Raw genomic sequence first — 16,537 nt, 5'->3', positions numbered from 1 at the left:
AGGCAGGGAGGGGCACCCCAGCAGCTTGGGGCCAGGGAAAGGTGGTTCCCAGGCGGTTCCCTGCACGGTGCTCAATAGGCTGTTGCATGGCTGCACAGCTTGCAGGGAACTTAACACTCCACCCATCCCTTGGGGACTGTGGCCCATCCGTTGAGAAAGATTTCTCTAGCCCATGACTGTGGAGTTTAATTTACTTGAAGTATATCAATATGATTTTACCATTATTTCCTCCAGGACATATGAACATTGTGAAGGGGGTTGCAACTTGTTAAGATTTAGAAAAAATTCTTGAGTCAATCACGGACGCTGATGCCAGCAACATATATTTATTGTCATTTTCAAGATATAACTTATTGTGTGCATATCAGGAATTCAGATGAAAACCAAGTTTATGATAAACTCTTCTCATATATGGAATTAGAGGGACACATTTTCAAGTTGGCCTGTAAAAGATTTTTAAAACTGGTTATCTTCCAACTTTTTGATCCATAAAAGCCTGAAGGGTTTCCAGGTTTTTTCCTATTTATTTTTGCCTCAGATCTAGAATATCAAATCCAGTTTTCTGTGGTCTCCCAGGAAGATCTCAGAACAGGCATACTGTAAGCATCAAGCTCTTACTGGTAGTTTGAATCTCTAAACAAGGACATTAGTATACATCAATTCTCGGAAACGTTAATTGGGCACTGAATTCAAATAGGTGTTAAGAACAAAGTTTTGAATAGTCTAAACTGTTTGCGGTAGGGAGCTTACACTGTTGTAGTTATTAAGCAAACCCTTAGTGTAGGCATTACACCAGTAAGACACTTACCACATCAGTGTATGTGCCTACCTCAGGAGTTTTCACAGGGGAGCGAGGTTGTTGTAGTCAAATTCTTGACTTTCTTCCCCTGAATTGTTCACCTTTCACTTTTATTTTTTGTTGCCCTTGTTTCACTACTTCTCCTACCATGCAGTGTTCCAGCCTACATAGGATCTGAGTTTCTAGTATAACAAACAAACAGGAAAACGAATATACACTTCAAGTCTTTACACAAAGCAAAGGCAGGCCCAAGCCCATTTCCCTCCCTACACTTGGCAGGTCACCTTTACAGAGAGACAAATGCATACAATGAGACAAGTGCATACAATGAACAAATATATGAAGCTGCAGGAGTTCCAAGATATACAACATTGTGAAAATATATCTCAAGCATAAAAACTACACTCAGTAATTGCAAAAATAAAGTTTCACATTCTTTTAAACATTTTGATCCAAGCTCAAAGCAAATGAACATTAAACTTCAATGATTCTCGCCTTAACTCACATTAGTACAATAACTTTAAAATTTAAAAGTAGAATCTTTTTTGGTGATAAAGAAACTGACCAGGTCCTTCAAAGAAGATACTGTACATATAGCAAAGATCCTAAGCATCAACAGTATATTCCAGCCAAAAGGAAGTCTCCAGCTGACCTGTTTCATACTTAGCATCAAATGTTACTGAAGACTAAGAACCATAATTCACTAGGATCAGATATTAGGTTAGACCAGTACAAACAGAAGGAAAAACAAAACACTTTAAACAAGGTTCATTTTTTGCCATTGAGCTTTTTAGGCTAACAATTTCACTAGTGCAAGACCATATTTTTACCTGATTCAATGAAAGCTCATAAGTGTCACAATTTTTAAGAACACTCATACAAAACTATTTTTTTCCTTTTTTAAAAAAGTGCCACATACCATACTTTAATTAAAAAGTTTACAAATTAATGGAAGACAGTCTGTCTCCATCTCTTGTCAACAAGGAAAGGCCAAAGCGATTCTCTGATCCCAACTCGAAAAGGCGTTCGTTGTCCTATTCCCAGCATCTCTAGTTTAGAGCAGTCGAGCTGAGCATTCCTCGGACGAAGAGCACCCACTACTGGGCTATCAGTAATCTTTAAAAAAAGAGAGAAAAACACTATATACAGTTAAAAACAGGGGCTTCTAAATAAGAATGAGTGCACACTACCATTTGTTGCTTTCAATATGTTTGTTCCCTTCAGGCAATTTTTCTGTTGCTGGACAGAGCCTACATAAGGAATTCCTGCCACCTGAAATGCCCTCTCTCTCCATCTCAGACTTCATCTCAAATTGAAGTAAGTTAAGATCCATTTTTTCCCTTACCTAAAATTTTTGAACAATGAAAGGCTAGGAAGACAAATTTTCATTTTGTAGAGCATTTAGGGACGGTGTGTATTAACCGCCCAACAGAAAATCTCATTTTACTTGTGCTCCTGGTGTGAATCTTCTTTATGACAAGTGGAAGAATTTCCTTCAGCTAGACAGCTACAAAATGCATCAGACCTGTCTGAACTGGTAAAGAGTGAGCCATTTAATGTTTTTCCACGTCGTCTCCTCTCTTCCATATCTTATCCCCACTTCCCTAACAACGGCCAGGAAATCAGCAGTTGTGGATAACGGATGAGGAGTGCATATTCGTGGGATGAAAAATGCTTTAGAGACCTGCTTCTGCCACCAACAGTAAAGGTTGTTAAATATATTATCTCAGACCAACCTAGTATTGTGTGTGTGTGTGTAAGGTGTCTTTCTTCCGTGTCACATTTCAGTACTAACTTTACTAATTAAGAATCCATGAACTTGTGAGCTAATAAGTCTCACTTTACCTTTAAATATAAACCCTAGAAGTTAACAGCATCTAACTAACAACATATGTAGTAGATTTCTTTTTTAAGTCTGATCCTGAGGTGCTAAGCATTTTCAAATTTTCCCTTTTTCCTGAAATTTCTTCCTTTACATATTTACATAAACTCGAAAGTTATATGTTTTTAAATCCACCATTCTAAATATCCATGGATATCTCTCAACAATGAAGACCTATTCAGAGAATGGAATTTGAAAAGAAATAATAGTAACTTAAACATTACGACAATACAAAGGAGATTATCTTCAAATTAAGATACAGTAAATTTTATAGTCTTCCTTTAATGAAAAATATAAGAGGCAACAATTAGTTACAACTTTATTGATTACTAGAGAAATTGCTCAGTTTACAAAAAGTAGTCTGTGAAACTAAGGTATGCTAAATTAAATCTATGACTGCTAATTAAGTAGTTGGCTAGTTGGTTATTATTCACTTTAAAAAAAATCAAAAGACTCTGCTTTAGCCAGCTGTATCCTAGAAGTACTTTACACACTGGACTTGCACATTTCTATAAGAATATACTGTACTTATGGGTAAACTGATTTCTGATTGGAATGATACATCTGTCATAGGAAAACAGAATCCAGTTAACATAGTAGCTGTCATTTCCCTGCAGCAGAAGATATCTGACAATGTTGTTGGCAGTACGTCATGCCAAATTGAGGATTTTGGGGATTCTTCCTTTTGCAGTACTAACATGTAATTGTTCACACTATCAGGAGAAGCAGCTCACTTGTATTTTCAGTATAAGAAAGTGGCTCAAATGAAAACATTCAGAAATTTCTATACTTTTATATAGCCTCAACATTACTTACTGGTCTCAAGTGGCTGCTGGGGAGGTTGAAAGCATCTGCTATAGTACATGCCATTTCATACTTGGTCATCTGTTCATTACCAGACCAGTGGAATGTTCCTTTTATTGATGGATCCTAGAAAGAAACAAGCACAGATGAAGAAACAGAATGTACAGGCTGCCATTCAAACAAGATGATACCATCCTGAAAAACAAGTTAATAATTAATTGAAATATTTCTGGAACAAATACATTTCCAGAGTAGAGACTGAGCAGATGTTTGGGAAGTGAAAAACGTAGCCCTTATAAAGCTATCGGTGGGGCTGGCACAGTCCTGATGCTACACATATCTGGCCGGACTTTTCAGAGACAGTGAATATGCTTGACTCAACTGTGCATGAACTAAATGCGCTCTTAAAGACGACATGACAAAAAAGGTTCAACGTATAGAAAAATCCATTCTAAGCCAATCATTTATCAAAATTCAAATAATGCAAGTGTGAAAGACACCATGAACCCTATTCTCCCTCACATCAAATAAAGGCTATGTAGAAGTTCTCAGACTGAACAAAGGCATAATTTTTTTTTAATATATAAATAGATATAGGAGTTGACAAATCCAATCCTGTCCACGTAATACGGCTGGCTGTGCAGTATGCCACATTTTGAGTCAATTTACTTGTCACCATAGCAATTTCTGGGTAGTGACTGCCAAAGCTAATATTGCAAGACAATTTAGTGTTAGTGTTTCCACGTTTGTAACTTTTCAGCAAGCTGCAATTTTGCACTTTAGCATGAATTTTTCCACGCATGGTTCCTATCAATAGTTTTTTGGGGGAAACTATGCCTGCCAGTTTTGAGTTAAATTGGAAAAATACACTTATTTTAAAAAATACTAGTTGCAGTTTTTAGAAGAGTGATGGGACTGGGATAGTTAGAAACAGCTAAAGGTTGAAAGATGGCTCTTGGACATGTAAGCAGCTCTCTGGAGAGCTGTACTTCTGCCAGGTTGGGGGAGAGTGGGGGGGACACAACTTATTTTGGTTTTGCAGAACTATGATAGTTTGAAAACCCTCCTAGACTGTACATGTTCAATGAAGTGCACACAATGGACAGATTAACTGAACGTGCCTGCGCAACTCAGAAGTGTGCACTCTGCATAAAGATTCTGGGCTGCTCCCTCTTAAATTTGGAGCTACTGCCTTCTGAATAGGCCTCTAAGCCCTTATTTCCCCAGAACTGTGTTTGTTTGAAATTGGGATCATTAGAGAAAATTCAGTTAATGCTTCCTGGATTTTGAGCCCCAAAATGCACTCCAGGGCCCAGCATGTTTGAAACTTGTTACCGGGCAGTGCTTCCCTGGGCTTCTCTTTGGCCTTACCTTCTCAGTTGGAGTCTGCCTACAGCAGCTAAATGTTATTACAAGGGTTATCTGCACAAATGAATACCTCCTCCATGGTCCTATTCTGACAGCTCAGCTGGAAGAGCTCTGTAGTAGCAACTTAATGAGGATTTGTATAAAATGGTAGAGAGCTCATGCTCCATTTCAGAGAAATTGGAACATTTACAGTTTCTCTGAAACCCCTACCTCTCTATCAACATTCACCCCCGTCTGTCTCTCTGCAGCTGCATCAAATATTTTTTAAACCGCACTCAGCACCACTGCATGAGCATCTTAAAAGAACTGTGTCCACCATAAAAAGTCTCATCAATCTTGATCTTAAAAAAACCCAAAGGGTAGAAAATTTAAGTGTACAATTTATTGTAGAAATACTATGGTGATGAACCGATGACTTGCATTTTTAGTCCTGGAGACAGCAAGATTCATGGTCATTCTAATTTCTTGTGCGCAAACAGCTAAGAAAGCTCTGGGTTCTGCTCTCGCACTCTCATCCTTGCAACTTATAATTCCAACATTTCCCAAGTAGCACAACACTCATTGAGGGTCATGGATAGAGAAGTAGTTACTGAAGTAGCAGAGGCTCAGCCCAGTGCTCTGTAAATTAGAACCAGAACCTTGGATTTGATTTGGTACTCAACTGTACCAAAGCATGGAGGGGAAAATTAAAAAACAAAAACAATCTGTATTTTGTCTAAAGGAGGCTCATTTTCTCAAAAATTCTCACCAACATTCTCTTCTCTGATAGCTGTCGGCAAACACTGGCTACATCCTTGATGTTGGTGGGAAATCTCTGTTGCCAGTGGTCCATATTGGCTGATTTGTTACTGAACTGCACTTTATCAAACATAACAGTCACAGCACTCTCTTCCAGCTTTTCTACCTCCCCGTATAAGACAGGAATTCTGAGCACTGCAGCACCTAAAGAGGAAAAATATTTTTTTAAAAGTGTTAAAAGGAAACTATGAATAACTATGACCTAATGAATCCTTGAGAATAACCCTAAGAGAATTACAGAACGTGGATAAAAATTGTTTTAGACCTTTGGTAAACTTTACATATATTCACATCCCTAAAAGAGAAACAGTATTAACTGTGCTTGTGTACAGTCTGCTGTCATCTCATTTTTAATCAATATGAATTTTTCAAATTTCATATAGAACTGAGAACATTTATATACAGTAAATTAAAGCTGCTAAAATTACACCAAAAGACATCTATTCCTCTTTGAGTAAAGCAGACATTTATATAGCTAATACTTTTATTCAAAGTGTTTATAATGCCAGTGATCTGTACTGTTAATGGACAGGGAGAGGCACCTACAGGTGAATTACCCAAGACTTGCAGAGAAAAGAGAATGAGCGAACAAAAGGCATCTCACAAGGGACCCATGGTGCAGGCAGGAGCGGAGGGGAGAAACAATATTACAGAGAAAGTGAGAAATTAGTAAACACAGGGAATTAAATTAACTCAAGTGGCTACTTTAAAAAAAATCAAAGAAAATATGTAAATGTAGGCAATTAGGAAGTGAAGAAGAAGAACATATAAGTTGCTGAGACTGTAAAAGAGATTTTTTCATTAATGCCGTGACTATATACAAGACTGCTGTCTGGATGATATACTCCCTACTGTAGGAAGGGAATTACCATTTGTTTTGACACTAACAGTTTTTGAAAGGTTATCAAAACTGAGACGGGAAGAAAGAACAAAGAACCATTTTGGGTTGTTGTTTTTTGGTTTTGTTTTTAAAGGAAGCAAAGTGATCTCTCACTGCTTCAAACAAAAAAAAAAAAATCATAAGAAAAGCCACTAAAAACCTAATTGTAAATAGAACTATTCATAATACAAATATATAAAGATCTTCCAATACAAACTTGATTGTAATTCTATAATAAAAGAAACCAAAGTTAACAGTTGAAAGACTGATCCATATACTATTTGGATTTTAGTAAAACAACCAATTCAGTGTATTATGATATCTTACTCAAAATCAACTTAAATCTGCTTACACAGGAATACTGCCACAGACTAATTACTGACTGAAAGACCATAACCAAAGGGTTATGAAACATAGCAAAATACTGAGTTGGGGAAGGTGTCTAGTGTTGGTTCCAGTCTTACCTTCATTACCAATCCAGAAGAGGGAGCAAACAGCATCTTAATAAAATGAATAGATCATACTAAATTGGGAGGTTTTGTAAACACTGTTAGGACATAAATAATACAGAAGCAGCTATGGAGATTTGGAATATCAGCAAAGAAAATTAGATTCCACTTGTAAGAAAGAGAAAACAATCCCACAGAGACAGGAAGTTAGATTAGATGTTTTAATAGGTCTTTTCCAAATCCAGAGTCTATGATTGTATTAATTTAATATGACCTATTAGCTCATCTGTAACAAAGTGAGAAGAAAAAACCTTCAATGGAAGGCTTTAAATTGTGTTCTTACCTTCATTATTGTCAAGGACTGCCTTTTCTCCTTCTAGTTTAGTTTTACCATAAAGATTTAGGGGATTTGGTGCATCACTCTCTTTATAAGGAGGATTTGTTCCATCAAACACATAGTCTGTACTAATGTAGATCAGAAATGCTCCAATTCCAGCTAAGATAAAAGATGTGTGGTCGGGGAAGAAAGAAAACTTACAATGAGCCTTTAGTGATAGAAGGGAAAATTGCTATTCATTGCACCTAAAGACATTTGTACTCCAATTCAAATTCACTATAATTCATACTTTCAGTATGAAACTACAGTCATAGATGGGGAAAAATGCATGTTCTAGATTCAATACTATCCCCTTGCCTTCTCACCCCTTCATTCCCTGACTTTGTCTCCTTGATAATCCTCCACACATACACAGTCTTCACCTAAATAAGCTAGATAGAAAGCTTGTTGAGGCAATGATGGATCTTGGCTGTTTAAGTGTGAAGTGCTAATGCATACTTATGCCACTGTATAAATTAATGCAGTATCCTCGCAAAAAAAAAAAAATGAATCCATCTCATTGTCTCTTTACCTGCTTCTTTTGCTAAGTTCTCTGAAGCAGTCACATTGAGCTGAGAAACAACATCTGCTTGACTTTCTACAACATCTGGTCTTCTCTCAGCAGCACAATGCACTATCACATGAGGCTGAAAATTAAAGACTCAATTTTAATGAGGAACAAAATAAAAAAATTGCAATTGTGCCCTCAACATAGAAACCAGGTCTGTCTCATCTACAGAGAAACTAACTAGTATTTTGATTTAATTGTGGCACTGATCCACAACGATCATCATTTATTGTGAAATCTCAAATAGCTTTCTTTCCTTTGGAAATGCAATAGAATAAAGCTGCCTTAAGGTTTTATAATTAATACCTAAGGGTCTCATTTAGTAATTTTGCAGTCATGATCCTCAATAATATCTATCTTACAGCAAGGAGTTTTGTTCTCATCTGAGTGTTAAGGATTATATGGGTTAGACTCAATACCCAATCATCCACAATGGTAATTAAACAATGCTAACCAAATTAGATTTAAATGGTATTAATGCAGAGTTCATAAATGATTTGCTTGGCAGGTGTAGACCAGACACAAGAGCTTTCTAACTCTTTTCTAGACTAGGTCCCTATTTATTCTAGAATAAGCTTTTTAAAAATTTATTTCTTGGAAGCTGTGAAACAGCTCGGAAGTTTGTGAAACACAGAATTGGCTGTTACAAGGCGATTTCTGCCATGAGAGAAACAAGGTATACAATTATTCTGTATCTTTAGTGTAATGAAACCTTATTGTAACATTGCAGTGTCTCCATACAAATCATTACAGAAATGTAACAGCTTTTTATTTAACTACTAAATGGGTGTTTACACACTGACTTGTTGTTGATTGCGTAATAACCCTAGATACAACAAACACAGAGTAGTCACTGTACAAATTAGGGGAACAAGAAAACTGCCATCTTCTTCGAAACTACTACCTCAGAAGGATTTTGGAGTGCCACTTGGATCGTATGAGCTAAATGGTGTAAGACATCTTAAACTTATTTGTTTAATGAAGGATACACATAACTTGCCATATTGCACTGGAGACTGTCTGCTTCTTCTTTCCTTCCAGTAATCTTACCTGAAAATCCTGGATAATGTCATGAACCCCAATAGAATCCAGAAGATTAACCCGCTCAAATTTGGGTCGAGCTCTACTGTATCCACAGCCAACTGCATGCCAATTGTTTTCATTAAATTCTTTGTACACTGCTCTTCCAAGAAGCCCAGTAGCTCCTGTAATCAGAACACGTCTATTGGGAATATTAGCATCTTCCTGGGTGGGGGAAAAACAAAAACAAAAAAAACCCCACACATTTTTATTTCTTTCCATTATACTTAATGTCTCAGTTTAATGTTTTGCTATTTGAATGCAACCATAATCATATTATTCCTGAAAAATGTTCAGGTTTGCTTTCTTCACTGTTTTCAAAAACGTAGTGATTAAGTGATACATTGAGCCCTATAAAGCTTTGTAAAATGTAAATACTTGAAAGCATAGGATAATGTTACAGCAGCAAATATAGATACACATTTATGTTATATTTCAGAGATCTGAACTGCTAAGCTTCATTCAGAAACTTATTTATGTCAGTAGCGCTAAACAAAGAATTTAAAAAAATCAAAAACAAAGGGTCAGATATTTAAGGGAGCTCATAATTCAAGAGCTCCCCTGCACAACAGGAACTGCTAAGTGATGAGTGCTTCTGAAGATCTGACTCTGAATGTTTTATTGAAAAAGCTGTGAACTAATCCTGCAATGAGCTCCTTCTGGGCAGCCTCTGTGCCCAGGAAGAGTCCCACTCATTACAAAAGGATTCTGCAGAGGTATTCCCATCAGGAGCTCACTGCAGAATTGAGATGTAAATTGAATATTTCAGGCAAATAATTAATAAAATATTCACACAATTCATGTTTAGTTGGACAAGATGCATCAGAAAAATGCTTTGATTATTTAACTGTTCCAACTGTCCATGTGGTATACTAAAGCATACTTCAGTGCTTAACAAGATTACCTACAGATAAACTTATATAAATTACATACAAAATGGAGCATGCAAGAATCTTTAATAATAAAAAGTGACTAGCAACCTCAATATAGGGGTTGTGAGCTGCTTCCCTTATAATTATAAGCAAGAATATGTTATTCTTAAATTTAGTCAGGTAACTGGATGATGTTTTAGAGAATCATTCTGAATTTACAAGTCAAAAATTGGATGCTCATTTATATTTGCACTAGAAACTGAGAACACATCCGATGAAATCTAAGCAAAATGATAACCTTTAACAGTTTAACTAGATGCAATTTGTATTCTGTTACTCTACCTTGCTGAGACAGCACAAATGAGTAAGCAAGTTTATGACCAGGAAACCATTTCAAACACTGGGATAAACAATCATGGGTCTTTTCAATCTGCCATAGGTTCAGAACAAATGTATTCTAAGTAACAGGGCTGTTACTCTGAAACCTGTCATTCTAAGTATGAAATAGATCAGATTTCCCAACCTCTATACATAACCCACCCACAATAAGCATTGCATTGATTCTTCATTGAATGCCTCCCTGAAGCAATGTTTGCTCTGCAAGCAGATCCAGTGGGTGCCTTTGATGGTGTTCATGGTTTTGTGTGTCAGCAGGAGCACTGACAGAGTGAACAGAACCTGTGTGTCAGCAGAAGCACTGACAGAGTGAACAGTAACAAGTCTTGTCAATTTCAAGGTTCCTTAGGAAATCAGCTACAGAGGTACTGGAGCATTCTTTTTGCAGACTCAGAATGACAACACCCTATCTGAACACATTCAGAAGATTTTCCTTTAAAACCAGAAGACATAGAAGCTTAAATGCTAACTCCTTGTTTTGCTCCACATTCCCCTTTCTGCAAGAAAAGATTCCTGTTGCTTCTGCATTTCTCTAACTAAAGGGGCAGGGCTAAATATTATATATTAAAGTTATGTCTGGTAACTTCTGTGCCTAGGTAACTCAAGCTGCACAGGTCTGCTAACTCTTTTTTTGAGCTTGTTAAAATTACCAATCCCACTTTATATCAAATTACAAGAGGGTGGATACTTTGACTTTAATATTAAAACTGTGACATGACTGCTGAATGTCAGCCTGAGTTTTACTGTAGTCCTGCATGATTGGAGGATACATTCAAAAAGCTAGTTATGGCTATGAAGGTTTCTGATAAGATTTCTCTCTCTATGACTTAAGTTAAAAATATAAAGCAACATAAAGAATAGTCTGTAATGTTTTGAGTGTCATTCCGTTACACATACGTTTTTATCAGATTAACAGATTCAATTATAAAGAGTGCCTGGAAATCCTGGCAGCAATCACTTGCATTCAAACACTTCCAACTATGAATATAAAAGTAGAATAACGCACTGTACAGATACGTCTCACTCTTCTAGGTGTTCACTGAGGACAGAGGTAAAGGAAGTTTTGAAGCACGAACTGGGATGTTAACCTGAGTTATTTAACAGTAAAGTCTGAAATAAGATCAAAAGAACTTTAATCAGAGGTCTCTTTCAGATAAAAAGAATGAATACACAATGACACCAAAAGCTGAGAAACAGAATATTTCAAAAGACAACATTCCTCTGTAGACACTAGTTGAATGCAATTTAAGAGTATAAGTTTTCAAAAGAGGTGGTAAGTTTCAGCTTTCAACTTGAAAGCGGTTATAAAAATATTTGATGAAAAGAGTTAGTTAAGGAGTTAAGAGCTTGACAGCATGAGACAACAATGAAGTCCAACTATTAAAATCCTTTAAATTTCAAAGCTAATATAATTTAGTGATGACAATACACAGTAATTGGATCTGAACTGGCAAGCAATGCAGTTTTCGGCTGTACCATGCACAGAAATATCTGAACTGGGAAGTCACTGTCAAGACTATCCCTAGAATACTCCAGTTAGTTTTGGACACCCTCAACAACAAAAATGAATGGGAACTCAGAAAAAAGTGATGAAAAGGCTGACAGACTTGAGTTGTAAAGACAGAAAAGTGAACATATCAAAATATTTGACTAGAGCAAGGGAGGGACAACTACTGCCCATCACGGCTTTCAATCCAGCCCACGGGATTGCCAGCCCCGTGGCGTAGCGGGGCTACAGCAGGCTCTATGCCTGCCCTGGCCCTGCACCGCTCCCAGAAGCGGCCGGCACCACATCCCTGCGGCCCCGGGGGAGGGGCAGAGTGCTCTATGCACTGCCCTTGCCTGCAGGCACCGCCCCCTGCAACTCCCATTGGCTGGGAACAGGGAAACGCAGCCAATGGGAGCTTCAGGGGGTGGTACCTGCCCCACCCCACCCCTAGGAATCACTGCCAGACATGCCAGCCACTTTCGGGAGCAGTGTGGGGCCAGGGCAGGCAGGGAGCCTGCCTTAGCCCTGCTTTGTGCTGCTGCCACCCGAGGCTGCTCGAGGTAACCAGCGCCAGCCCAGAGCCTGCATCCCACTGCCCCTTCCCTGAGGCCCTACCCCCCTGCCTTGAGCCCCCGCCGCACCCCTCCTGCACCTCAACCCCTTGCCAAGTCCCCTCCCATACTCTGTACCCCCTCCTGCACCCCAACACTCTGCCCTGAGCCCCCTACTGTATCCCCTCTTGCGCCCCAACCACACCCCAACCCCCTACCCTAGCCCTATATTCATGGTTCAGCATAAGATTTCCCCACCCAGATGTGGCCTTCGGGCCAAAAAGTTTGCCCACCCCTGGACTAGAGGGAAATTTAATCTCTCTCACTTATTTACCAAAATTTTGAAAAACACTTCTAACAGTATTTAAACACCACATTGCAAATATTAAAGACAAAGACACCTATAATCAGTAGTAAAAGTGTTGCTATAACATTAATATAAAACAAAATTATGAAAAAATTAGTCATTAATTCTTGTTCCACCAATCAATAAAAAACTACAAGACCAAATAGGTATAGGTGGATTTTCCAAGGCAGCAAATTCAGGTAAGAGGCCTGCACTGGGAACATTTTTCTGCAAAGTAAAAACATTCCTTAGGTTCTTCACTGTTGTCATGGAATAAAAAGGTAGACAGGTCCCAGATTGTTCAAGTATATGAAGCTTGTAAATACTCTCAAGCTAAAATAAAAAGATATGATGACAACAGTTACCTACCAGGTTACTAGGAGTCAGAATTTCTAAATTCTAATCCCAGGCCAATATCTCCAGCAAAATTCAGGGGACTCAAATGATATAATGGTGCCCTGAGACTACTCAAAAAAAAAGTCTGACATAAAATCTGAGCCACCAGTACAAGTGGCAAGAGCTTTTTGTATACCATGTCTACCTTTAGATGTTTGCAAAATTAGTGGTGATGCGGTTATACAGAAAATATCTTGTGAACAATGCTTCCCTTTCTTCTTCAGTGGATAAGGATAGAGTCTTAGACCACCACAAAAAGAGTGCTATTGTTCCCCCTGGAGGTGAACATCTGGATGAGGCACAAGCTGGTTTATTAAAATCAAATTAAAGAGCATATACAACAGAAGTGGTAGTAATGGATCCCACTAAACATATTATCTTCAAATAAATTGAATTCATACATTTAGATAATGCAGAAATAAATTACTTCCATCCCCCCCCAAGGAACCGGAAGCTGAAGGAACCTTTTCATCAGGTTATCTAATGACAGTTTCATAAATAACTACTTCTTACCGCCCAGAAATCTAATTAGGTCTGTTTTCCTTCTTTATGTCCACTGATATTTTTAATGCGGTACTGATGAGCACTGCTGTCTGGCTGGGTTTGGTGTAGGGCTGCATCAGACTTGACAGCAGGAACACTTATTTCAAGGCTAAGAGATTCATTCTGCAGTAGGCAACTCGTCTGGGGAGCTAGGTGACCCTGGCTGGCCTGGAGAGCGGGGGTGGGGCTGGGCAGGCCCGCTGATGAGCGCGCAGGCTACTTGGGAGCCGGGTCTCCACTCAGAGTCATGCCACAGGAGTGTAGCTGTCCCGCTCCCCCGCACCCGCTGCGGGGGGGGGGGGCGAGAGACAGCGCCACCCGACCCAGCCGGGAGCTCGCCCGATGCGGCGCCGACGCAAGGCGACGGCTCTCCGGGGTGCAGGCCTCGGGGGGCGAGCTAGAAGCAGGCCGCAGTTGCCGCCCGCAGGGGAGGGGTCTGGCGAGTTGGTCACGGTGGCTGGAGCCCCCGCCAGTAGCTGTTACGGGACAGGCCGAGCCCAAGGCCCCCCGGCCGCTCTGCGCACCCTGCCCCAGCGCTCGGACCGCCAACGCGCCCCGCTCACCTCCACCAGCTCGCACTGCCCCGGCACGAAGCGGATCTTGAGCTCCTTCTCCCGGCCAACCATCCCCGCCGGCCTCGGCCTCCCGCTGCGCCACCGACCCCCTCGCGACCGACGACCGCTTCCGCGCTCACTGCGCAGCTCAGCAGCTGATTGGCTCCTCAGCCGGGAGAGACGGGGTGTACGTGAGGCACGCGAAGGCCCCTCCCGCCAGCTCATTGGCCCCGCTCTCAGCTAGCTCACGCGCAGGGCTCAGGAACACGCCCATTGGCCGGAGGGGTCCCTTACACGAGCTTCTTAAAGGCGCAGCAGCCCTGTTACGCTTTGTTTTGATTAACAGGAGGGCAGCAGTAAATCGGCGGCCCAGCCTAGCCCGGCTGAGGAGCCCATCAGCTGCTCCCCAGTGCGGGTGCAGCTGTTGCCGCCTAGGCCGGACTTAGCTAAGGCTGAGTTGGCTGGTGCGAGCTACACCCTGGTCTAGGCAAGGCCCAGCGGCAGGGAGAGTGCTGGTGGGGCCCGGGTCAAGCCCTCCCGCTGCGGGCATCGGGGCCAACAGGGCTGGTCCCTGGCAGGCCCAGCGCTGTGCCAGAGCTCAGCTCCCTCTGCGAACTGAGGGCCCCATCCTCACTCGTTTACAGTGGGCTGGGGTAGGGGAGGGGGAGGGGGCTCCCTCTGGGGTGGGGCTGGGGATGCGGGATTTGGAGTGCAGGAGGGGGCTCTGGCAGAAGGGTTCAGGATGTGGAAGGCGGCTCTGGGCAGGGGTGCCTGGGGGGAAGGGTCCATCTGGGGATGAAGGATTGGGGGTGCTGGAAGGGGCTCCAGGCTGAGGGGTGGGGCAGAGGGGTGCAGGATATGGGAGGGGGCTCTGGGCTGGGGCAGGTGGTTAGGGTGCAAGGGGGTGAGGGTTCTGTATGGGGGTGCAGGCTCTGGAGTGGGGATGAGGGATTTGGGGTGCAGGGGGCTTCAGATGGGGGTGGGACAGAGCGGTTCAGGGTGTGGCAGTGGGTTGGGGTGTAGGGGGAGGGCTTCATCTGGGGGTGCAAGCTCTGGGATGGAGCCAGGGATGAGGGGTTTGGGGTGCAGGAGGCAACTCTGGGTTTGGGGAGGAGGTGCAGGGTTACCTCCAGTGACTCCCAGTCAGTGGGGCAGCTAAGGCAGACTCCATGCTGTGCCCAGGAAGTAGCCAGCAGCAGTAATGCTCCTAGGTGGAGGTACAGCAAAAAGCTCTGCCTACTGCTCTTGCCTGCAGGCACCGCCCCCGCAGCTCCCATTGGCCGTGGTTTCAGGCCAATGGGAGTGCAGAGCTGGTGCTTAGGAGCCAGATCTGCTCGCTGCTTCCAGGGCGCAGTGCGGAGCCAGGACAGGTAGAGACGAACCTGCCTTAGCTCCACAGCACCACTGCTCTGACTTTTAATGGCCCGGTTGGCGGTACTGACCGGAGCTGCCAGGGTCCCTTTTCGACCTGGTGTTCCGGTCAAAAACCGGACACATGGTCACCCTACTCCCCCTCCCTAGCCCTGGGGGGAGAGAATGGAGCCAGTTTGAGGTGCACAGTGGCAGAGACCATCTGTCCCCCCACAGCCACAAGGGATTGTTTGGCTGCTGCAGCTCCATTAACCATCTACAGCAGCAGTTTCAAACTGGATCAGGACCCCAAAATAGGTCACCACCCCTTTTAATGGGGTTAACAGGACTGCTGTTAGACTTCCTGGAGCCCGGGGGCAAAGCCTGAGCCTCACCGCCCAAGCCCAAGCCTGAGCTGCACTGCCCAGGGCCCAAGGGCATCAGCCCTAGCTGGCAGGGCTCAGATTACTGGCGCTCCCCGCCTGGGGCTGAAGTCCTTCAGCTTTGGCTCCCCAACCAAGGCAGTGGAGCTCAGGCTTTGGCACCACAGTCCAGGGTGGTGGGGCTCGGACAGGCTAGTGCTTCAGTCCCCCCTCCTGGGGTCATGTAGTAATTTTTGTTGTCAGAAAGGGGTTGCAGTGCAATGAAGTTTGAGAACTGCTGCTCTACAGTACTTCAAGTGTCCTGTGGGTTTCTCACGCCCTGGTCCATCGCAGCTTGCACTGTGATAGTACATCTGCTGCTTTGCATGTGGAGTTGTTACCCTAATGCTACTTTCTCAAACCACTCTCAAGCTGCATACAGATTGGCGGTGCCACCCCGATACCTTTAATCCCAGGAACAAAATTCTCCTATCAAAATAGTGGCTGAACAATTAGAGTCTTTGGCACAGGTTTTCTAAAATCATAGTGCCCAATTATGAGGATTTCAGGGACGGCCAATGTGGCTGGGTGTCCTTACATTATAAATGTACACGTGCTTCAATGAAGAAGAATCTCTGAATGTAGCTAGAATCATTCAACTCACTTATGCACAG

At 42.1% G+C, this 16,537-nt stretch overlaps 1 protein-coding gene across 1 annotated transcript; it reads right to left on the bottom strand.

Moving 5' to 3' along the window:
• Positions 1–310: 310 nt before the first annotated feature.
• Positions 311–14,326, bottom strand: MAT2B (methionine adenosyltransferase 2 non-catalytic beta subunit). Its single transcript, XM_073355921.2, has 7 exons — positions 14,161–14,326; positions 8,975–9,169; positions 7,889–8,003; positions 7,324–7,476; positions 5,602–5,795; positions 3,498–3,611; positions 311–1,915 (listed from the first exon to the last, which is right to left on the bottom strand). Exons 1-7 carry the CDS (start codon positions 14,221–14,223, stop codon positions 1,745–1,747), a joined length of 1,005 nt encoding a protein of 334 aa, XP_073212022.1. The 5' UTR covers positions 14,224–14,326; the 3' UTR covers positions 311–1,744.
• Positions 14,327–16,537: the final 2,211 nt, after the last annotated feature.

This window comes from Lepidochelys kempii, chromosome 8 (genome assembly GCF_965140285.1).
Source record: "Lepidochelys kempii isolate rLepKem1 chromosome 8, rLepKem1.hap1, whole genome shotgun sequence".
NCBI lineage: Eukaryota > Metazoa > Chordata > Testudines > Cheloniidae > Lepidochelys > Lepidochelys kempii.
Note: the sequence above shows the minus strand (reverse complement) of the source record. Positions and strands in the feature narration are given on the sequence as shown.

Coding starts and splice junctions, on each gene's coding strand:
- MAT2B (XM_073355921.2), bottom strand. CDS start 14,223: ATGGTTGGCCGGGAGAAGGAGCTCAAGATCCGCTTCGTGCCGGGGCAG. Junction 9,170..14,160: donor GGCAGTGCGAGCTGGTGGAG/GTGAGCGGGGCG, acceptor TCCCCCACCCAG/GAAGATGCTAATATTCCCAA. Junction 5,796..7,323: donor AGTCCTTGACAATAATGAAG/GTAAGAACACAA, acceptor TTTCCTCTTTAG/GTGCTGCAGTGCTCAGAATT.